Raw genomic sequence first — 25,336 nt, 5'->3', positions numbered from 1 at the left:
ATACTAGTCTGGAATGTGCATGTGTTAATTCTGTGGGGTCTCTCTCTATTAAAGCCACAGAGCATGCATAAAAAACTTTCTTCTTGTTCCTTATATTCCTGCATTGAAATGTAATTCTATTTATGGAACATCATATTACGTATAATTATACAAATAACAATAGTTAAAAGGCAATTTAGCAGTTGATAATTCTTAAATCTGTAATTTGGAATATATTTTAGCTGCATGTAAATACAGATTGTTGTTAAATTTTACGTCATTGTTTCTCTGTTGTTTGACATAATTTGATTTCCGGAAAAATTGGTGTGTATTAAATAACATTTTTAAAAGAGCTAAGTGAACAAATTCACTGGAAATGCTAATTCTGCCCTTATGTCATTAAAAATTACAAAATAAACAGTTACTTCAGTAAAGATGCTATGTATGTACCCCAACTCTCTCTCTCTCTCTCTCTCTCTCTCTCTCTCTCTCTCTCTCTCTCTCTCTCTCTGTGTGTGTGTGTGTGTGTGTGTGTGTGTGTGTGTGTGTGTGTGTGTGTGTGTGTGTGGGGGGGGGGGGGGGGGGGGGCGCTTCTTAACAAAAGTAGAAATCTTGAAAGCATATGCCATAACTAATGAGCTACTGCTGAGTATTATTGTTTCCATTCAAAAAAATTATATCATATTGATATACAGCATGAACCAGAACTCTGAAAAAAATTTGAGTGCTGTTCAGGGATACATTCTGAGTATTTTGGTATGAGGGACCCATGGTCTCCATTGGCATGTTACAGAATGATTGCATTTCATCTGATTTCTTACCCTCATTTATTTTCAAATCTGTTCTTCACTGACACAATACTGCAAATGACAACAGTAAGCGCTGTGTGTCTCATTTGGAAACAAACTTGTTTTGTTCACTCCAGGTACTTCCTGTTGACAACAGTAATCCCCACTTTACCCTTGGCTCTCAACCTTTTATTCAGTATTAATTGGTTCTGTCTCTGGTTTGTTTTTCTGCCACCTTTAGTTTATAGTAACAGTGACACACAGCAGTATTTGTAGGTTTACTGACAAAGAGTTGGCAGATATGCACCTTGTGTATGGGTTCTCTGAATGCAATGGAAGAGGAGCACAAGGACGCTACTCCAAGCTGTTCCCGCAGTGATGGCAAAGACATCACAGCACTTTAGCATCTGTGTATTACTCTGTGTTTCATGTTGTATGTTTTGATGATTGAATTGTGCAGGCGATTTCAATGTTGTGAAGCTACTTTAACTAAAAACAAAGGTAACTGGAGTCGCAAACCAATAAAATCATAATTAGACTCTTACCTTGTAAGGACCTGCTGAAGAACACTGGTCCTTGTCAATGTCATTCTGGTTCACCCTGTATTTATGACATTTGATGGACAAGACAACAGTTAAAGTATAACTTTAATCCATTGCTGTGTAATTGCAAATGCACACTGACGAGGTGCCACTTGACCCAGGTGGTCAAAATAACATTCATTAGAATTTCTTCAGCTACTGGAAGTGAGGTGGTGTAGTATAGTTTCTGTTTTTATTCAGCTTCCTGATAGTGCACTTTAACACCAATGAACTTCTACTCACATGTGGCTATATAATTTTAGACAGACTTAATTTACATATAATAGCTTGAAACCAAACTTTTGTGTACATTTATCAGTATCAACAAGAGAATGTCTATCCATGGAATTTGTAGCAAGACAGTTCATGTGGTATGCACTGGCATTCAGAACTTAGAGAAAAACTTTTGTTATGTGGTGTCATAATAGCATATTGCAGCATTTAATTTCCTTGGTGTGAAAACATAAGCAAAACTTTCAGAAGTATGGATGTTCTGCCATTCTCCACTGTCTTAAATGTATGTCTATTACAATCAGATATTTACTTCATAGACATTAATGATTTGTGTTGGACTGATCTGGTGGCAAAACACTTCTGAAAGTTTTTAATTTAAAAAAGGTATATGGGAATAAATACAGTACAAAGCTTCAGTCAGAATAATAAAATCTGATAAAATTGCTCAGTGATGACAGAACTACTGAAAGACAATTGAGAGTGAATTGTGTTTTTACAGTGCATCCAGTGATGATGCTCTAGAGAAAAGGACTGCTGTTACTGCAACAGAGGTATCGGGCAGTGGTACCAATGTAGAACCTGCAGAAACAAAACAGGCTGACTCTACACATGAAACTCAAAATGACCAGAAAGAGGTAAGGAGCAAACGCATTTCCAACTTTCATTTCCTAGTATTTTACTTTCACTAAAAGCTTTGAATTTTCAGTTTCATCTGTGTAAGAATTTCATATGTTATCTATTTCTTATGCCAATAACTTCTTGAGTGGAAGATGTACTTCTGACGGCAGAGAAAGACACTTATGAAAATCAGAAGATAGTTTTTGTAAGTTACTCTATGCTGTAGAGAAAATATATTCTTGCAGTGCAGAAGAAAAACAGTTGTTCCCTATTACAAAGAAAACTGTCATTTGGTATGTTTTATAGGTTCTAGAGATTTTATTTTCTTCAAACTAGTGATAAGGCAAATGATTCAAGAAGTACTCCATTATTCTTTTAAACATGAAGCTTACGATGCATTATGTCATTTAGACCTGTGCAACATGCCCATGAGGGATACTTTACCATTCCTTCAGTGAGCGTGAATGAAGTGTATCTTCATGGTTTGTAGGACAAGGCTAGGCTACTGAAATATTCATAAACACAACAGGTATCTCATTGAAAATTAAGTGACAGCGTTTACACTCCACAGAAAAATGGTGACAGAGTATGGTGGTGCGCATTGTGCTGCAGAATGTTGTTGTTGATAAAGATAGCAAACAATGTATCATTAGAAACTTCAGAACTCACAGGATGGCATTCAAATGTTGTCAACAAATGAGAATTTTAATGATTGCCTGTGCTGTAAACCCAAGCATATTAACAGGAACATTACATTGATCAGTTTTACATCGGGTTATGATGTGTCCACTAGGGCAGCCTAGTACATACAGTGTCACTCTTGGAATACAGTACCTTCAAAGGTTATCCAACCACTGAAGAAGGGTTAGGCAACAGAAAGGGATCTAAATTGAGTGGTGAAATGAAGCCATGCTTGTAACCAGAGACCAGAAGTTTAGGCATTACTAATCATTAAAATAGGTGGGCAAACAGGCATTATAAATAGCTAAAATAGGCAAGGAAAGAATCTATAGAAAATTCTTATACTATACCTTTACATATACTACATTGCAATATTCAGTCAAGCACACAGTCAACATATTTCTATCAATATCATGCTGTGTTATATTTTTAATGTAACTTTCGTGTCTTAAACACAATTCTAATAGTAAATGAAGGAAAAATGAAAAATTTTCTTGAAAGCCTATCAATTACGATGCCTTTTTGTCTTATTGGTTGCACACGATACCAAAACGCTTTTTAAAATTTTCGGGAGTCCTGCTGAGTCTCCTTTCAGATAATCTATTCTTCATCTGAGGAAATGACGTCTCAGCATCTATAGAGGTAATTGGAGTTAATCGAAAACGACAAACTATTTCTACTGCAGTAGAATGGTGACCTTGTAGAATTTTGGACATGTTTCTAACTTTGGCAAGATCAGGACTTTCTAAGAACAACATTTTAAACTTCTATCTAACTAATGAGCCTTATTTCTCTGGCACACTCTCCAATCTTTGCACTGCATCATCCATAATCTCCACTGACTTCGTCAAAGGCTGCCCTATTCCTTGGAGCTGGCAGAACACTTGTGGCAGGAACCCAAACTTGGCCACTATGAAAGTTAAGTCATTTCTCACTTTGTGAAAAGAGTTTGCTATGCAGCCTGAAGTATGTTTGGAAATAGCACTTTTAAAGTTGTCCCTGCTTTTTTCATGTATAATACAGCATCTGAGATTAAGAGCAGTACATTGTCTTATTGAATTTCTTCTGGTCACAGTAACTGTAAGGGATTGCTAAATAACTATGTGACACATGAATTGTTAACTTTTTCCAGGCACTCTCGTAAATGGGAATACTTTTACTGATTCACCTTCTGAAGGATCTAATAATCCTCAATGACAGCAGCAATAAAATGACTCATAGGATCAGCTGACATGTCAAGTGACATCCAAATCATTTTATTTTTTTTATTTCATTTTTAATGATATTTATTACTCCATCACAGAATTTGCTTGAGTAACATTTTCATTAACTTGTTGCACCATGCACAGGTTGGTCCATTTACTTTTCCAAAAACACTCTGCACAAAGGGAGTCCAGACTCAGTGAAATCTTTACATAAGTCAAATCAAAATAGAGATATTTGATCTGATGTTGCAATTGCATTGGAAGCAAAGAAGTCTTCTCCGTAGCCTTGTATTTTGTGTTTGGTTGTATTGATATGTTAACAAATGAAATATAAATGTACATTTATTGTGATACAATCATTCTGCAATCAGCCACAAATGCAGGTGCTTTAAGTTTTCTAAATAGTATTTTGTGAAAAGAAAATCATCTTTCCTGTAGGGATTCCCATTTCACTTCACAAAGTATCCCCATAATACTAGGGTGTTGATTGAACCTACCAGTAACAAATCTAGTACCAAGCTTGCAAATTGCATCAGTTTTATCCTTCAATCTGACCAGGTAGGAATCCAAAATGCTTCAGCAGCACTCGAGTTTGTTACACAAGTGCTTGACAGGTGGTCTCCTGTGTAGGAAAGCTACACTTGCCTAGACTTCTCCTAATAAACCTAAGTCAACCATTCACTGTCCTTACTACCATCCTCACGGGCACATTCTATTTCACATCATTTTTCAATGATACGTGTAAATATTCATTTGACCTGACTGTTTCAAGAAGCACCCTATTAAGACAGGGTGTTTCAAAAGGAATGAGCTGATTTAAAAACTCTGTGTTTATTGTTAGAAACATACTACAAATATGGGATGCATTGCAAAATCTTTACACAATTTATCTGCTTTTACAGAAGTTATGGTAGCTATTATTCTGTTCTTCACATCTTCTATGTCATGAGGTACAGGGGGAGATGAATGCACTTTCCTTCACATATCCCCACAAGGAAAAAATCGCATGGGCTTGTGTGAGTCTTTGAGGCCAAGAATGCAGGGCAGTGCCTCAAGTTCCTGAGTGCCCTATCCATCATTAAAGCAGTTGTTGTGCCACTGTGGTGGAGCTCCATCCTATTGGAACATGAAGTCATCAGAATCCTCCTGAAGTTCTGGAATGAGCCAATGCTGCAGCATTTGAAAATAGCTCATTCCAGCTCATTTTTCCTAAAAAAAAATAAAATAAAAAAATAAAAAAGGACCATACACTTTTTCACAAGAAATGGAATGAGAAAGTTTACTTTTGGTGAGTCTCATTTATGCTCAGTAATATCATGAGGATTCTAGAGTCCCCATATGGGCACATTATGTTGGTATATTTTACCATTGACATCAAATGTTGCTTCACCACTGAAAATTAACCATGGTAAAAAATGGATTGTCTTCCATGTTTTCTAGCAGAGCATTGCTGAAGCCAACCTGTTTCCTTTTATCACCAACGTGAAGAGCTTGCACTAATTGTAGTCTGTATGGTTTATAGACCAAATGACACCTTAACATTCGCCAGACAGTTGAATGAGGCACTGCCAGTTCTCTGCTTGTGAGGTGAGTAGATTTCATGGACTCTGCTCAAACATTTGCCAAATTCTGCCAACCATGTCATCCGAAGTGCCAGATCGACCTGAACCCTTACCTTTACTAGGCCATCCTGACTCTTCAGATTGGCAATACCAACGACTAATGTTTTTGGGTGCAGATGGATAAATGCTAAAAAGCACGCTGGACTGAAATCAGTGACTCAATCTTTGCAAACTGCAGCACACAAAACGCCTGTCAAGCAGATGCCATCTTCCTTCTGACTGACTGAAAACTGAGAAGACTCACTGAGTGACATCTAAAGGCGATTTTCTGGAACTATAGGATGAGCCTATACAAACAACACATATTTCCTTGGTGGCACATCCCATGTTTCATAATTATTACCATCCAAAATCAGGTCATTCTTTTTGAAACACATTGTACTAAATTTAAATATTACAGATTTGTTTTTCCTAGTCATCTGCATTAATATTTTTTTTTCAGGCAAAGAAAGTAGCCATTAATCACACCAAGTAGAAATTCTGTCCTGGTCAGTCTGTATCCTCCTACAGTAACTCAAGGATGACGCTTTCACGTACACTACAGCATCACCAGGAAATAGTCATAGACTTCTGCTCACCCAAAATGTCGGATCACTTGCATACGTAGAGAATGAGAGTGGGCCTGTTATACTTTCCTGGGAAACTCTTGATGATGCTCAGGACAGCAAAATGAGTTCACCTGTTTGAGAAGTATGTGAGCCACTCACTTATCTGGGAACCTATTCCATATTCCCTGACCTTCATTAACAGTCTTCAGTGGGCTACTGTGTCAAATTACTTATAGAAATCTAGGAGCATGGAACTTGCCTGTTGGCCTTCGTCCATTGTTTGCAGGATATCATATGAGAAAAAGGCAAGCATGAGTGATGATTATTAAATCCATGCTGATTTGTGGGCAGAAACCTTTCTGTCTCATGAAAATTTATATTTGAACTTAGAATATGCTCAAGAACTCTGCAGCAATCCGATGTTAAGTATATCAGGCAGTACTTCTAATTCATTTATCTCACTGGGCCTATGACTTGTACACCAATACAAATTTTTGAGGTTTTGAACTGAATTTGGCTGAGTAGGTTAATCACAATAATTAAAGTACTTGTGTCCTAACAATTAAACGGACTGGCTGGAGAAATTGGAAATTACTGAAATAAATTATGCAACTCAAAGATTATTAACAGGTTTTCCATAGCAAATAGCACAGTTACATATATAATAATTAATTTCATTTTAGTTTGAGAGCTTGAAAATTTCTGACTGAATAACATTTTAGTCATATTAGCATTGCAATCCATCACAGTGTGATATGTAAATGCAGCTACTTACTTGTGCAGTAGTCGGTTTTTCTGCATTTGTGACTGTCTCCACTGACAGTAATCAACTAAGTCTCAATGATCTATTTTGAATAATGTCCCCAATGATAAATTTTGCACCACAAACTCTGCAACTGATATATTCACCCTGTCCTTCAAGGAATGAGAAGTCTTTCAACAATTTCTTTTTTTTCCCACTTCACATTATTCTATCACAGACACAGGTCTTTATACAATATCATTTATCAAAATCTCAGCTGCAACTACTGGAAACAAAACTATAACATGTGGAATCAACATATTACTGCCACAGTGATTGTAAATATTGAAGCCTGAATATATTACATTATTTATCGGACCAAAAAAGCTCAGAGTTTCTGGTAAAATTGGTGTCATTTATTAAGCTCAGTGCTTCATGCAGCTTAATTTTCCCTGGTAATGATGGGTGATACTGAAAACCCTCAAATTCATCCAAAAATTGAAAGAATGCAATGGAAAATTCTCCAGTGTTCTGAAAGAAACCATCATACAAAGTCAGCTTATTACTTTCAAAACAGAACAGAAAGAACTGAAACTGAGAGTAGCAAACCAAAAGCAATGCATAACTCTATTTTCAGCATTCTTTTACAATGGAAAAGTCAGAAGTGTTGCCACAATTTAATTCTCGTACCACTGAAAAGATGGGTGGAATAAGTATTAGTGTCAGTGGCATTGAGAAACTGCTGAAGTAGATAAAACTGAACAAAGTCCTAGGGCCCAATGGAATTTCTCTCTGATTCCATACCCAATTTTGCAGCTGAATTTAGCCCCTTTGTTAATTGTAACACATCATAGAATCCTCGAACAAAAAACAGTGTCCAGAAGTTGGAAGAAAGCAAAGGTCTCACCTGTCTACAAAAACAGTAGCAGAAGTGATCCACAAAAGGACCCCTCCTGTACCCTGGACATCCATTTGTCACAGAATATTAGAATGTGTTCCAAGATCAAACATAGTGAGGTATCTCAAACAGAATGACCTTCTCCATACCAGCAAACATGGATTTACAAAACATTGATTGCAAGAAACCCAACCCACACTTTTCTCACATGACATACCTAAAGTTGTGGGTCAAGGCAATCAGGTAAATTCAGTATTTCCCAACATCCGAAAAGCTTTTGTCTCAGTATCACACATTGGCTTATTATTGTATGAAGTTTCAAGCAAAATTTGTGACTGGATTGAGTATTCTTTGGTAGGGAGGATGCAGAGTTGGATGGAGAGTCATTGACAGGTGCAGAAATAATTTCAGGTGTACCACAGGGAAGTGTCTTGGTTCCGTAGCTGTTCATGTTGCATATTAATGACATTGCAAACATTTCTTGGGAATTTTTCTTTATATGCTGGTTTGAAAAACCCATCTGGAATGTCATAGATGTCTGCTGATGCTCTACTGTGGCGTTGATCCCCTTTGCAGTTTTGTTCCTGTGTCAGTTTTTCTACTAATTGTGATACACACTGAGCATGACTCTTACACGTAGGTGCCCCTTGCGCCCCTCTCAGCTTGGCGCCCCAAGCAGCTGCTACTAATTACGATATGTCCCAGGTGTGGTTCATAATTAAAGACTCTGAGGCAGAGCTGCCCCATAATATATATTAAAAACAGTTCTCATTAATGTATTACAGAATTTAAATTATCAGAACACATTTTGAATAGTTTCTACATGGATTTTACTAACAGTGGTCAACGTTTCTTGAACTGTTGGTAAGTGATATCAAGCGATGTTTTTCGAACAAGTGGTAGCTATTCGTAAGGCTGCACCTTGAAACGCCGCTTAGCTCTGTGTAGCACAGGTTGGGGGGAGGGGGGGGGGAGGAAAGAGTGTCTTCCTTGGAGTACAGCTCTTATGGGTGTTCCAAAGGCTCTGGTTTTTAAGCCTAAGGGTGTCCTACCAATGAGCGTACAATTTTTGCATTCCGCTGCTTGCATCAAAAGTGAATGAACAGAGTTGCTGAAACTTTGTTATTGGATCCCTATCTCTGTATATCTCTTCTATGCTTAATTTAATCATTAATTGACTTTTGGTATTACTGTTTTCATAGTGTTTTACACAGTTCTTTTTCTTTATGCCATTGGCTATTTTGCAAATTCTCATCAGAGTGCACTATGGTATGATGTTAAGTAGCACCACCACGCGAGAGTTTCGTGAATAATTAGAGGAAAAAGGGCATGAAATACGTTCCATGAGTGAAATATGTCTAGTTACTTTCATTTCCTTGCTTGCTGACTGCGGGCAACATGTGTTATTAGCAAGTTTCTTTTTGTGAGTTTATCATGCGTGGGCAAGGGAGGATTAAAGGGGGTGGGGGGGATCAAAACCTTGCGATGCATTGATAGCTTTGTCAAGGGCTTTTCTGAGGGGTGTCAAACGAGTCACCCGGCTGTCACGTCGTAACAAGCCCACATCTACATAAATATCTACAGACTGGACAAGAATGACAGAACAGTCACGGCAACTAAAATAGCCCGTTCGCGCTAGCTCGAATCGCCATTTCTCTATACGATATAATGCCAGGTGACTGCAGCAGACCATTTTCAATCGGATCTTTGTATTACACCAAATATTACAGACCAGAGATGGGTTATTAATCCAAAATCGTCACAAAGGGACAGAATGATGGATGTGGTAGCTTTGTGCGTAACAGGTTTTAGAAGTCAATCTGTAGGATTAATTAATGGGAAGTAACCAGCTCTTATTGAAGTAAACATGAAAAACGAACTATTGAGAAAAGTGGCCACCATGGCGACAGAAATAAACAAGTTACTACAGTATATTCGCAGGTCAAAGGATGTTGTTTAAGCACTGATACTGTAAAAAAAACTTATTACACTGCACTTAGGTAAAGTAACAAGAATAATGTAAATGACTTACTTTACATCAGGTGACTGAAAATCACACGTGTTCTATTAAAGAATAACAGAACAAGCTTTCTCCGTCAACCTTACTGACAGCAATGGTGATGTATAACAGAACTATTTTGACCACTTCTAGGGAGGCAGCAGCATTGTTAAGGGCAAAAATTTTGCAATGGCCACTTTTCCCACTCCGGCCACTTTACCCCATCTTTCACTACTCATAAACGAAAGTACACTAACACACAAAGTTAGAGATAACAAAAATGTTGTTTGCAATTGAATTCAAAATGGTTTAAATTTGTTGATATGCTCACTAGTGATGGGAAACTAGTGAACATCAGTCAAAGGTCATACTTCTAGTACCAATAAAAAAAGCTACTAGTACTTCCATCTTCTCAGTGTGAATAGTTCATAGAGAAGAACTGCAAAGGTGTAGTTTAAAGATTATTAATAAATTTGCTTTAACTGCTAGTTACAGCCTGCTGGAGATCTCTGTCCCAGTAACCCTCATATCAAAAACTTAGACGCAAACAGCATGGTCAGGTCGATCCCCACCTATGTGAACTTCTTGCACTCACTGTTGAGGAGCAACAAGCCGGACACTTTGAAATTGCGCAAAACCTCTGTCTTTGGATAAACTATCCATGAGCAGTACGAGCAAAGCCAACTGGGCATCCTTAGCAGCTGTGTGTTCCACTTTATGTGAGGCATTAATCAAGCCATGCATTAACAGATACATTTCATTAATGTAGTATTTTTGTCATTGTTGAAATTATTGAACACATGCATATCTATTACACATCTATACTCAGCGTGCCAAGTTGTGACGTGTGGTGGAGGGCACTTCCGGTACCACTACTTCCTCCAATCGTTTCCTGCTCCATTCACGAATGGCCATGGGAAGAACGGTTGTCAATAAATTTCCAAATGACTTCCAGTTTATCTCTTCATGGTCAAATGTGATGTAGTATGTTGGCCGACTTTTCCTGTGATATATGTTCTTTAACAGTAAATCTCTGTGATGAAAAACGCCTCTCTCATAGCATGTGCTGCTGGAGCTTATTGAGAACTGCAGTAACGACGCTCTTGAGCCAAATAAACGACCCCATGACGAAATATTTCGGTCTTCATTGGATATTCCTATCTCTCCTAGTAACCCAACATGGTAAAGGATTCCAGACTGATAACCAGTACACGAAAAGCCACTTCTTTTGTGGATGAATTGGATTATCTTGAGAGTCTCCCAACCACTGGCATCTGGTTTTTCTACTGTTTGTTTTGTGTGATCATTCCGCTTGAAAGACTCTACAGATGGTTACCTTCAGGTACTTCCCCAATACGAAGTCTGTTAAAAAAAGTTCCGGAACTTTGTCCACAAAATTTTTCTACGCTTACTTTTTACTTATTACCTCGAAATACTACATAATTAATACACCGCTCCCAACGCCGTTTCCACTTCCGGAAGCAGTCTAGGTACGTCCCTTGCTGAATGGCGCGAAGTGCCGCCTGCGAATTTCCTTTTATCTCGTCTACCGTTGCAAATCTTCGTCCTTTCAACGGGACTTTCAACTTTGGAAATAAATAAAAAAGTTCGCAGGGGCCAGGTATGGAGAGTACGGAGGATACAGCAGCACAGTGATTTTGTTTTTTGTACAAGTGTCACCAACGACAGGGATGAATGTGCGGGTGCGTTATCGCGATACAAGAGCCATGAATTGTCTCGCCACATTTCAGGCCGTTTCCTTCTCATATTTTCTCGTAGGCGTCGCAACACGTCTCGATAGTACCTTTGATCATCAGTGTGTCCCTGAGGCACGAATTCATGATGAACTAACCCTTCAAAGTCAATGAAAACTACCAGCATGGCTTTGGCATTTGACCTATCCTGACGGGCTTTTTTTGGTCTTGGAGAAGCTTTCCCAAAACATTCTGAAGACTGAACCTCGGTCTCAACATCATAACCATGACCCATGTCTCATCATCATCTCGTTCTCATTTGCGCGATCCAAAAGCTCTTCACAGATTGCGAGGCGAAAATCTTTCTGGTCTTGACTCTTGAGCCGTGGTACGAACTTGGCGGCAAGACGATACATTCCAAGATGTCAGGCTTTTATAACATGATCCAACTGAAATTTTACATTCTTCTGCAATCTCTCAGACAGTCAGTGTTAAATTGACACGCACAATTTCATTGACGTGCCTGACGTGAGCGTCGTCGATAGACATCGAAGGGAGTCCTGAACGAGGGTAATCTTTAACTTCCGTCTGACCAATTTTGAACCATGTGAACCATTCGTAACACCGACTACGGCGTAAGCATTCATCACCATAGATTTCTTGCATCATTTGGTGTTGTCTCTCCGTAAAGGATTTCTCAGTTTCACGCAAAATTTAAAGCAGACGCGTTGCTCCTCTAACATTGTCTTCTCTACATTCACAAACTGTGGGACACAATAGCCAACTCAATACAGTACTGAACAATAACTAATAGATATACGACAATGAAACTTCTGGCAGTTTCACATTACACACAAGAGAGTGCAGGGATACCAACAGCATTTCGCTCCAACACACCATTGGCGCGACATCACGACTTTTTTGAACAGACCTCGTACATTTCCTCACACACTCATGGGAAAAACATTACATTCATTTACGTTGAGGGTCAGCTGATAGTCCCTTATCCAAACGCCGTTGAAGGTTCCCTACAATTCGCTACCGTCTTCGGGCATTGCTACCTTCCTATAGACAGTTGCGCTGCAACCTAACGGAGCCTCTGACGTTTTGATTTTCGCTTTTGATAACGTGGTTGGGAAACAGTGATCCAAATTCAGTTTTAATAAAGTGATCAGCCTTGATCACAAAATGTTTTATACATGGTACCCGACAAAGACTGATTACTTCATTATACATGGGTTTAAAAACAGTAGCGGCAACACTTTATTGACAGACGTTCACCGTATTACACGCGCTCAGTGTAATCGCCCCCACATCTCGATCACCTCCCCCCCCCCCGCGTCCAGATGGAAGGCATCGTACACCATAGCGCTTCCATCTCTGTCAGCGTCTCGCAATGACCGGCCTACGGCACGGATGATGTCTTCTCTTGTGTTGCAGCGCGTGCCTCGAAGAGGTTCCTTCATTTTGGTGAACACGCCGTAGTAGCACTGACTCCTATAGGGTGAATACGATGGATGTTCCAATATCTCCCATCCCCATGTACGCTAGGAGCTCCTGCACGTGGTTCTCTGTGTTTCATCGTGCATTGTTATGAAGGACGATTGAGATGGAGTGCCAGAAGGTGCAATTTCTTCTCAGTGCGGGATGAGGATGATGCAATAAACTACGTAGTAGGCTGCACCGACCAACTGTTAGGGTGCTTGAACTGGCCCCTGGCACTTTGAGACGGTACACACTGCAACTGACGCAAATACAGCCATCGCCGTTCACTGCAATACTTCAACTGACTTGCTGTCAGCTACAGACAGAGCGCAAGCCATTTGAGAGAAACTTTTCATATTACGGCAGAGTTTCCAATACTATTTATCCAACCCTCGTGTAAGCTCAGAGACAGATTTTATTCCTGATGTGTAAGTGACGTCAGCGCAATAACCACGGTAACAGCAGAACTAACAATTGTAAACACCAGATGTGCATTCGACGCGTCAACTGTGAACAGGCGGTGTTAAGTACTGAATGCTCGGCCATAGTGTGTCAACGTTGTCGGGTCACTAATCACAACGGAGTAACATATCTGCATCAAGTGTTCAAGACATTTGTCTTGCTCACCTTGACTCCCGAGCAAAACGAACGACACGTGGACACCTGCCGCCACTTCATTGAAATGCAAAACGAACGACACGTGGACACCTGCCGCCACTTCATTGAAATGCAAAACATGGAGAGACCTCTTCTGGAAGGAAAAAAAAAAGTCATGAGTGACGGGACTTCGTGCTATCAGTAGTAAACTACGAAGAAAACGATGAAGTGCAGAAATTTACATGAAGGGTCCACGCTTTGACATAGCAACATTCAAGGCACTGTAACGTGAGAGTTGATCATCATCCCTAAGGAGGACTTTCCTGGCAGCTGTACATGGTTGTATGAAAGTTCTGTGCGTTATTCTGAAATGAAGGAGAGAATATTTAGAACACCTGAAGCATTAAAACAACCACTTTCACTGTCCTCTATTTACTTGTAGTTTTATGTTGTGGGCAACCGCAGCTGAAGTAATCAATATTTAACAAATAAACCGCTTCCAGCCGTATATGAACCTTTATTTAAAGACACATAACCTGTTTTGTGATATCAAATCACATTCTCAGGTGTACAGACGCCGCTAAAACTTTAAACCCAAGAGGTAAGAAGGAGGGGGACTCAGCCTAATCGAAATAAAATGCTGTTACCCGCAACAATCAGGGCGTCACGAAATTCACCAGTTGAAAAAACAGGCATTTTTAAACGTCGTACATGGTGTTCCATATAAAACCGGAACCCCTCACATATCGATCAATCATCTCGAGTCTCATTTGCTTGTGAAGTGGCGACCCTGCCTCGAAAGTTGTCTACGCTGCCTAAAAGTTGAGTGCAGCTGCGTGGTCGTGCGTCAGTAGTCGTGACAAGCTCGTATTGTTCAGTTGTTATAGAAATGGGGCAGTTGGCATTAGAACAGCGAACTGTTACGGTGAAGGCTCCATCAAGGAATGTAAAGAAACGTGTCAAGCGAAGTATCCTGATAGGAAACTCACCACAGCCAGAACTATTAAAGATTTGTACAAGAAATAGAGGGCTGTAGGATCCGTTAAGAATGTGCAGAGGAGTAGGTGACTGATAATGACAACACCTGAAACTATAAACAGAATTTGTGTGGACATAACGAGATTTCCCCGCAAGTCGGTAAGGATGCTATCACAGCAGATTGGTGTATCTCGTGCCATTGTGTGCTAAAAGATGTGAAATTAAAAGCATATCGTGTGAATGTGGTACAATCCTGAGGATCAGGAAAAAAAAATTCATTATTGTGACTGGCTGTTAATATAAGTTGCTTACGGTCACTTGGACCTTTTCCTTCACATCATGTCAGATGAGGCCTTGTTTCATTCGTCAGGTTATGTAAACTCTCAGAACTGCAGATACTGGTCGCAGGACAACCCACATATTCTGCATGGAGAACCTCTCCACTCAGAGAAGACAGGCGATTGGTGTGCGTTGTCTGGCATGCACATTATTGGCCCCAATATTTCAATTACATCTTAATCAGTGCCAAGTATGTAGAGATTTTCGACTCTTTCTATGCACAGTTAACAGTTGCAGAGAAGTAATGTGCAATGTTCCAATAAGATGGAGCAACCGATCACGTATGGCTTACATCACCAACGTGTTCTCTGAAGATAGATGTGTCAGTAGATACCTTTGGCCTTCCAAGACCGCGAACTTAACATCGTGCGATTTTCATTTATGGGGCACACTAAAAAGCAAAGTTCATGCTGACAGTCCCCGCACAATAGGCGATTTTAAAAGGAAAATTACTAGAGAAATTAACATCATCACCCCTGCAGAATTTAGCGTGCTGCTGGTAACATAATCAAACGAAGTCAGCAATGCCTGGGCGCCCGTGGCCACCATCTCCCGCGTCTCTCATAAACAATTAACTACATCTCTTTCAATGTTACTGTTGTCTATTCTTTTTTAGTTAAATCACTGTTACTTGACTCTCGGACGTGAGGTGCACCGGCTTTATGTAGGACACCCTGTATCAGGCCCTGTATGGTGTGACGTGAGCCGCGTCCAATGTGACGTTAACGCGGCTTTAACGTGCCAGTTTTTTCAGCTGATGAATCTGATGTGTGGGTCCTGCTTGTTGCAGGCAATAACATTTTATTGCTCGCGGTCTTGCGGTAGTGTTCTCGCTTCCCGCGCTCGGGGTCCCGGGTTCGATTCCCGGCGGGGTCAGGGATTTTCTCTGCCTCGAGATGACTGGGTGTTGTGTGTCCATCATCATTTCATTATCATTGACTCGCAAGTCGCCGAAGTGGCGTCAACTAAAAAGGACTTGCAATACGGCGGCCGAACTCCCCCGCATGGGGCCTCCCGGCCAACAATGCCATACGATCATTTCATTTCATTTCATTTAGAGGAGGTTGGGTCGTTTTGCTTCCCATCTCATGCGCTTCATATCTTAACGATTTTTGTACGTCTCAGGATGTTATTTGATACCACGAAACCGGTCGTGTTCTATAAGTGAAGGTTCATATGCAGTTGGAAGCTGTTTGTTTGTTTGTCAAATACGTTCTCTATTCATTGTTAATCCAGTTCAGAAACTTTTTGGACTGTAAACAAAAAATGTGCAGATGTGTGCGAATTCTTAAGGGACCAAACTGCTGAGATCATCGGTCCCTAGAGTCACACACTACTTAAACTAACTTATGCTAAGAACACACACACACACACACACACACACACACACACACACACACACACGCCCGAGGGAGTACTCGAACCTCCGGCAGGAGCGGCCGCACAGTCCGTGACATTGCGCTGTAAACAATAAAATCAATATGACACTTTGTTGGAGTTCTCCAGAGATCATTTATACATCTGTCGATTTTGTACCGATAAGAACGACGTGTAGATCTCCAAGGAAAAATAATCACAAATCTGGGCCTATAGTCGGGAAGCTCGTATTTTGCTCAGTAAACGGCAGTGCAGCACCGTATGGAAAGGTATTACTACACAGTATGTTACTTATACAGGCTGGTGTTAAACGGATGCGTGACTGTGTGCGACTGTGTGCGACTGTTGGGATAGCGGCGATCGCCTTGAATCACGCAGTCACCGCGCCGGCACTGGGAGCCCTCGGGCTTGGCACGTGCGCGCGCGTGTTGACATCGCGTGGCAGGTGCAGCCACTTCACAACCTGTCGCTGCGGCTGCCTCACGCGCATGGAATCCGCGTCTAAATATACGAGACGCCACCACCGTTTCCCGCCCGCCCCGTTTGCACTGAAGGTTCTTAAGCCGTCTTCAAACGACACTTTAGCGCAGATGTGGAGGCGGGGACATGGTTCCCAGCGGGGTAGGGTGCGCCCCAGAAGAGATCAATAGGAACGGGATCGCGAACGTGGTCTGGACTGCAGCGCCCTCGGGCAGCAGTTAGCAGCTACGTCTGGTACGACACTAACACCTATTTTGTTGCGGAAAACAGCTGCGTCAGCTTCAGTGGTATTTATCAAAGATGGATGGAGAAACTACTGAAGAGCGCTGCGGAGAAGTTGGTGGATTCAAGGGCGTTTAATTTACTGAAAAGAGAATAAAAATATTTAATATTCGCCTAGACAAAATTTCTTCGACTACAGGGTAGGGCACAGTGTGTGGCTTACAAAGATTTTTCGGTATTATGAGGAGTGAAAAATTACGTTCTCCGTCGGAACCCGTTCACACATCGTCGAAATTCGAACAAAGTGCGCTACCAAACATACGCACAAGGGATGATATCGATGACAGTGGTGCTAAGTCAGAGTTACTAAACACAGCCTTTCGAAATTCCTTAACGGAAGAAGATGAAGTAAATATTCCAGATTGTGAATCAAGAACAGCTGCCAACATGAGTAACTTAAAAGTAGATGTCGTCAGAGTTATGAAGCAACTTAAATCACTTACTAAAAGGAAGTCTTCCGGTCCAGACTGTATGCCAGTTAGGTTCCTTTCACAGTGTCCACTTGCTTAGCTGTCGTGCTTGCCTGCCGTGCAGCTGGCCCGGGTTCGATTACCGGCCAGTATGGAGATTTTCTCCGCTCGTGGACTGGGTGCTGCGTTATCATTACCATTTCATCCTCATCGCCCAATGTGGCGTCGACTGAAATAAGACATGCACTTGGCGGCCGAACTTCCCCGGACGGGGCCTCAAAAAATGGTTCAAATGGCTCTGAGCACTATGGGACTCAACTGCTGTGGTCATAAGTCCCCTAGAACTTAGAACTACTTAAACCTAACTAACCTAAGGACATCACACACATCCGTGCACGAGGCAGGATTCGAACCTGCGACCGTAGCGGTCGTGCGGTTCTAGACTGTAGCGCCTTTAACCGCTCGGCCACTCCGGCCGGACGGGGCCTCCCGACCAGCAATGCCATACGCTCATTTCATTTATTCCTTTCAGAGTATGCTGATGCAATAGCTTCGTCCTTTACAATAAAGTACAACCGCTCGCTCGACGAAGGATCCGTACCCAAAGACTGGAAAATTGCACAGGCTACACCTACATTCAAGAAAGGCAGTAGGAGTTATCCACTAAATTTCAGGTCCATATCATTAACGTCGATATGCAGCGGATTCTGGAATATATATTGCGTTCGAACATTATGAATTACCTCGAAGAGAACGGTCGATTGACACAGTCAACACGGATTTAGAGAACATTGTTCACGTGAAACACAACCAGCTCTTTACTCACACGAAGTATTGAGTGCTATTGACAAGGGATTTAAAATTTAGTCCGTATTTCTAGATTTCCAGAAGAATTTTGACACAGTACCTCACAACGGCTTGTTATCAAATTGCGTGCTTGTGGAATATCGTCTCCGTTACGTGACTGGATTCATGATTTCCTGTCAGAGAGGTCACAGTTCGTAGTAGTTGACGGAAAGTTATCGAATAAAGCAGAAGTGATTTTTAGCGTCCCCCCAAGGTACTGTTACAGTGCTTCTGCTGTTCTTTATCTATATAAACGTTTTAAGAGACAATCTGAGCAGCCGTCTTAGGTCGATTGTAGATGAGGCTGTCGTTTACCGCCTAGTAAAGCTATCAGAAGATCAAAACAAATTACAAAACCATTTCGAAGAGATACGTGTGGCGCGAAAATTGGCAGTTGACCCTAAATTATGAGAAGTGTGGTCATCCACATAATTGCAAAGGAATCCGTAAAACTTCGGTTACACGATAAATTAATCAAATCTAAAGACCGTAAATTCAACTAAATACCTAGGAATTACAATTACAAACAACTTAAATTGGAAAGAACACACACAAAATTTTGTGGAGGAAGGCGAACGAAAGACTATGATCGATTGGCAGAACACTTAGATGCAACAGATGTACTAAAGAAACTGCCTAACTACGCTTGTCCGTCCTCTTTTAGAGTACTGCGGTGTGGGACCCTTACTAGATAGAATAAGTGGAGTACACCGAGAAAGTTCAAAGAAAAGCAGAACGTTTGGTATTATCGAGAATAGGGGAGAGAGTGTCACAGACGTGACGTAGAATTTGGAGTGGACATAATTATTAAAACAAAGGCGCTTCTCGTTGCGGCGGGATCTTCTCACGAAATTTTAATCACAAAATTTTTTCCTCCGAATGCGAAAATATTTTGTTGACGCCGACCTATATAAGGAGAAACTATCATCACAATAAAATAAGGGAAATCAGAGCTCGAACGGAAAGATCTGGGTAATCGATTTTTCCGTGCACTGTTCGAGAGTAGAATAATAGAGAATTACTGTGAAGGTGCTTCGATGAATCCTGTGCCAGGCACTTAAAGTTCGATTTGCTGAGTATCGATTTAGATGTAGATGAGACGAGGTTAAAAATTGGTCACCTCCAGGAGGAACGGTGCAAATACCGTGTGTAACACCACTTCTAATCTCGTAATGAGGTCACTTCGTTGAGGAAGTGTCCATAAGTTCGTATAAGCATCCTAAAGCGCTCATCGATGATTAGATCCTATAGAGGTACCAGATAGTGGCGACGTTGATTGCTACACTCCACCCTCTATTCCAAATAGTGCGAGATATTTTCTTTGCGATTAACACTGGGTGATTTAGCCGGCCAGACGAGGTGCTGTAGGGAGCTTCAGTTTTCGTCAAACCAGGAACCTATGTGTGCAGCTCTGTGAACGCAGCTGTTCGTATTTCAGGGAACCAGAGTGTTCGTCAAACCAGGAACCTATGCGTGCAGCTGTGTGAACGCAGCTGTTCGTATTTCAGGGGACCAGAGTGTTTGTCAAACCAGGAACCTATGCGTGCAGCTGTGTGAACGCAGCTGTTAGTTTCTCAGGGGACCGGAGTGTCCACTGTACACTCATCACGAATTTTTGAAAGTAAGATGAACACTTAGCCACCGAAAATGATGAAATAAACTTCCTCGTTCAAGTTTAAGGTAACCTGAAATCGTGGGCCCACTTCATGATAGGAAAAATACCCCTAAAACATCGGAGTACTGCCTCTGTACACTGTGGGCTAAATACCTCACTGGACCGCCGTGCGCTCGACGCCTTGTATAATTGGAGACAGGCCAAGTCGCGACTCATCGGAAGACGCTACACACCTCCAGCAGGTTCTGTGTTGTTTGCCCACTGAAGACATCAATCTCTGTGCTGCTGTTAGCAAAGATCTTTTGCGGGGTACCCTACTCCAAATGTTAATTACTTGCAGACCTCTTCTCAAATGTTCTAATGTGTGTGAAATCTTACGGGACTTAACTGCTAAGGTCATCAGTCTCTAAGCTTACACACTACTTAACCTAAATTATCCTAAAGACAAACACACACACCCATGTCCGAGGGAGGACTCGAACCTCCGCCGGGACCAGCCACACAGTTCATGACTGCAGCACCGTAGACCGCTCGGCTAACCCCGCGCGGCAGACCCCTTCTCATTGTTTGTTAGTGAACTGGTTGAAATGTATCTGCATTCATTGGCAATAACAATTACTGTCATTTCTTAAATGAATGCCACTGACAAGGCGTTGACGATTGTCTCTGGTCCCTGCCTGGTCGTCTTTTTACGATCGAAGTTCTTATACCGTGTTGCTTCCTTGTACACTGCTGGCCACCGTAAATGCAACACCCTGAAGGAAGCATCCGAATCGAGTGAAATTTACACCATGGGTTTGCAGCGATGAGATACGCAACTGATTAGAATTTCAGCGCAGGCGCACATCACGCGCGCCTGTGGCGCCACCTCATAGCGCCAGTTAAGGCTTGGCGATTTCGACGAGTGTACGTTCGGCACGTGTGTTTACCTTGTAGTTGTTTCACAAGACGATCAGTTATGCCTCGTAGACAACAGCGAACATCGTTTGATCAAGTATCCGAGTTCGACAGAGGAAGGATAGTGGCTTACCGAGATTGTGGATTATCATACAGAGAAATCGCTAGTCGTGTTGGACGAAACCAAACAACTGTAATGCGGATATGTGACCGTTGGATGCAGGAGGGTACGACGGACCGACGTGGTCGATCGCATTCACCTCGGTGCACCACGGCACGTGCTGATAGGCAAATTGTGCGCATGGCAGTGACGGATCGCTCAGTGACATCCCGAACCATAGCACAGCACACTGCGTCTGTAACGCATCATCCAGTGTCTGCGCGTACCATTCGACGCCGTTTACAGCAGAGTGGTCTGTCCGCAAGACGTCCATTGCTTCGTCTACCACTGACGCAGAACCACAGACGTCTCCGTCGCCAATGGTGTGATGACAGACGGATGTGGACGGCAGAATGGAATGACGTTGTCTTTACTGACGAGGCACGCTTCTGTCTGCAGCACCACGATGGTCGGATTTGAGTGTGGAGACACCGTGGAGAGAGGATGGTGGACAGCTGCATCATGCACCGCCACACTGGTCTTGCATCGGGTATTATGGTATGGGGCGGTATTGGATATTACTCTCGCACGCCTCTAGTACGCATTGCCGGTACTTTAAATAGCCGGCGCTACATATCCGAGGTGCTGGAGCCAGTTGTCCTTCCTTACCTTCAGGGCTCGGCCACAGCCGTATTTCAACAGGATAATGCGCGACCACACGTGGCACGCATTGTGCAAAGGTTCTTCGTCAATAACCAGATTGAATTGCTTCCCTGGCCGGCTCGCTCTCCGGATTTTTCGCCGATAGAAAACATGTGGTCCATGGTTGCTCAATGAGTGACCCAGATTACATCCCCAGCTGCCACACCAGATGATCTTTGGCAACGTGTGGAAGCTGCTTGGGCTGCTGTACCCCAGGAACACATCCAACGTCTCTTTGACTCAATGCCGAGACGTGTGGCAGCGGTGATCTCCAACAATGGCGGCTACTCTGGCTACTGATTCTGGCAGGAACCACATGCCACAGACGTCTGTAAACGTAATCATTTGATACTTGGTCAACATGTTATCTACAAAATAAATTTTGTTGTGCTACCTCTTGTCTTTCTTGGTGTTGCATTTACGGTGGCCAGCAGTGTAGATACGTCGGACAGTCCACGTTGATACTCAAACAAATAGAGTAATTTCATTGGCGGTGCGGTTGTGGACACTTCCAAACACGATAGCTCGTTTCTGTCACGCCTCCACCCACCTTACCACTTGTTTCCACGAAACCGACCGTCGCGTTCAAACCACTTCAGTGCCGTGACTTAGGATAGCAGTGGACGGTGAAAGTTCGACACCATCTATGCTGTCAACACCCTCCCTCCTCTCCCTCCTAAACGACCGCTGAACTATTTTAAGACTGTGATTAATATTTTGTCCAGTGAATTTACTGTTTGTGGATGCCTCGTTCGTAGTTCCAGCATCCATACCTTCCACGCTCATCAGGAAAAGTTTTCATTACAGCGTAGTCAGTGGAAGTATAAGCAGTTAACGGTTAAGTAGACATCTGTGAAGGTTTATGTTCCCGTCCATACCTTTGCTCTTACAGGAAGGAATAGCAGTTCTTTTAACCACTGACGTACTATTTCCCGATATTTTATCACAACAAATTATACCAAAGACAAAGCATTTTTGGAAGATAATTAATGCGCCGATGCCTTGGAACAGCGTATTTTCTTATGTAAGCTATAATACGAAAGTCACCAAAAACTGCACTTTTGCTTCATAAAGCTGTGTTCCACTACGGCATTTGCTTGGTTGAGCCGTTGCCGTAAAAGAGATCTTTCACAACGTTGCTTCCTCCCCTCTATGTCTCCCCCCTCTATGTTTCAAATCATAGCGACAAAAACCTACAAATTCGATTCTGTTCTTCACGTTCGGTGATTCTCGGTAACGTGAAATTCTAAGTTCTGCAGTCCCAAAACTCGTCGCACTGCTCTGTGGAGTCCGTGTTTCTCTCCAGTGTACAGGCGGGCTTTCACACTGACCAGTGCTAGATTCGGCGCCCATTCACTGCACTTGCTGCTACCCTCTGTGTGCATGCGATTGCCCACTTCCTCCACCCTTCCCCCACGTACCTCCCCCCCCCCACTCTCTCTCCCTCCTCTCTCTCCCACTCTCTCTCCCACTCTCTCTCCCACTCTCTCTCCCACTCTCTCTCCCACTCTCTCTCCCACTCTCTCCCCCCCTCTCACTCCCCCCTCTCACTCCCTCCCTCTCTCTCCCGCTCTCCGCCTCTCTATCTCCTCCCTCTCTATCTCCCCCTCTCTATCTCCCCCCGCTCTATCTCCCCCCTCTCTATCTCCCCCCCTCCGCTATCTCCCCCCCTCTCTATCTCCCCCCCTCGAGCTCCCCCCCTCTAGCTCCCCGCCCGCTAGCTCCCCCCCTCGATCTCCCCCCTCTATCGCCCCCCCGCTAGCTCCCCCCCTCTATCTCCCCCCCTCTATCTCCCCCCCCTCTATCTCCCCCCCCTCTATCTCCCCCCCTCTATCTCCCCCCCTCTATCTCCCCCCCTCTATCTCCCCCCCTCTATCTCCCCCCCCTCTATCTCCCCCCCTCTATCTCCCCCCCATCTATCTCCCCCCCCTCTATCTCCCCCCCCTCTATCTCCCCCCCCCTCTATCTCCCCCCCCCTCTATCTCCCCCCCCCCTCTATCTCCCCCCCCTCTATCTCCCCCCCTCTATCTCCCCCCCTCTATCTCCCCCCCTCTATCTCCCCCCCTCTATCTCCCCCCCTCTATCTCCCCCCCCTCTATCTCCCCCCCTCTATCTCCCCCCCTCTATCTCCCCCCCTCTATCTCCCCCCCCTCTATCTCCCCCCCCTCTATCTCCCCCCCTCTATCTCCCCCCCCCTCTATCTCCCCCCCCCTCTATCTCCCCCCCCTCTATCTCCCCCCCCTCTATCTCCCCCCCTCTATCTCCCCCCCCTCTATCTCCCCCCCCTCTATCTCCCCCCCCTCTATCTCCCCCCCCCTCTATCTCCCCCCCTCTATCTCCCCCTTCTATCTCCCCCCTTCTATCTCCCCCCCCTCTATCTCCCCCCCCCCTCTATCTCCCCCCCCCCTCTATCTCCCCCCCCCTCTATCTCCCCCCCCTCTATCTCCCCCCCCTCTATCTCCCCCCCCTCTATCTCCCCCCCCTCTATCTCCCCCCCTCTATCTCCCCCCCTCTATCTCCCCCCCTCTATCTCCCCCCCCTCTATCTCCCCCCCTCTATCTCCCCCCCTCTATCTCCCCCCCTCTATCTCCCCCCCTCTATCTCCCCCCCTCTATCTCCCCCCCTCTATCTCCCCCCCTCTATCTCCCCCCCTCTATCTCCCCCCCTCTATCTCCCCCCCTCTATCTCCCCCCCTCTATCTCCCCCCCTCTATCTCCCCCCCTCTATCTCCCCCCCTCTATCTCCCCCCCCTCTATCTCCCCCCCTCTATCTCCCCCCCTCTATCTCCCCCCCCTCTATCTCCCCCCCCTCTATCTCCCCCCCCTCTATCTCCCCCCCCTCTATCTCCCCCCCCTCTATCTCCCCCCCCTCTATCTCCCCCCCCCTCTATCTCCCCCCCCTCTATCTCCCCCCCCTCTATCTCCCCCCCCTCTATCTCCCCCCCCTCTATCTCCCCCCCCTCTATCTCCCCCCCCCCTCTATCTCCCCCCCCCCTCTATCTCCCCCCTATCTCTCCCCCCCCCCCCTATCTCCCCCCCCCTCTATCTCCCCCCCTCTATCTCCCCCCCCCTCTATCTCTCCCCCCCCCCCCTCTATATCTCCCCCCCCCCCTCTATCTCTCCCCCCCTCTATCTCTCCCCCCCTCTATCTCTCCCCCCCCTCTATATCTCCCCCCCTCTATCTCCCCCCCTCTATCTCCCCCCCTCTATCTCCCCCCCTCTATCTCCCCCCCTCTATCTCCCCCCCTCTATCTCCCCCCCTCTATCTCCCCCCCTCTATCTCCCCCCCTCTATCTCCCCCCCCCTCTATCTCCCCCCCCCTCTATCTCCCCCCCTCTATCTCCCCCCCCCTCTATCTCTCCCCCCCCTCTATCTCTCCCCCCCCTCTATCTCTCCCCCCCCTCTATATCTCCCCCCTCCCCCCTCTCTGTCTCCCCCCTCCCCCCTCTCTGTCTCCCCCCTCCCCCCTCTCTGTCTCCCCCCTCCCCCCTCTCTGTCTCCCCCCTCCCCCCTCTCTGTCTCTCCCCTCCCCCCTCTCTGTCTCTCCCCTCCCCCCTCTCTGTCTCTCCCCTCCCCCCCTCTCTGTCTCTCCCCTCCCCCCCTCTCTGTCTCTCCCCTCCCCCCCTCTCTGTCTCTCCCC

The 25,336-nt window shown here is 44.1% G+C and overlaps 1 protein-coding gene across 4 annotated transcripts in view; it reads left to right on the top strand.

Annotated features, from left to right (window-relative positions):
- Positions 1 to 25,336, top strand: part of LOC124596554 (pleckstrin homology-like domain family B member 1) — a 1,048,367-nt gene that overhangs the window by 816,021 nt on the left and 207,010 nt on the right. For all 4 annotated transcript variants that reach the window (XM_047135740.1, XM_047135739.1, XM_047135737.1 and 1 more), the window contains one exon: positions 2,082 to 2,217. In XM_047135740.1, coding sequence (XP_046991696.1) covers positions 2,082 to 2,217 — 136 coding nt within the window. The remainder of the gene's footprint in view (positions 1 to 2,081; positions 2,218 to 25,336) is intronic.

This window comes from Schistocerca americana, chromosome 2 (assembly GCF_021461395.2).
Source record: "Schistocerca americana isolate TAMUIC-IGC-003095 chromosome 2, iqSchAmer2.1, whole genome shotgun sequence".
NCBI classification, from domain to species: Eukaryota; Metazoa; Arthropoda; class Insecta; order Orthoptera; family Acrididae; genus Schistocerca; species Schistocerca americana.
This window is presented reverse-complemented; position numbering and strand designations above follow the sequence as displayed.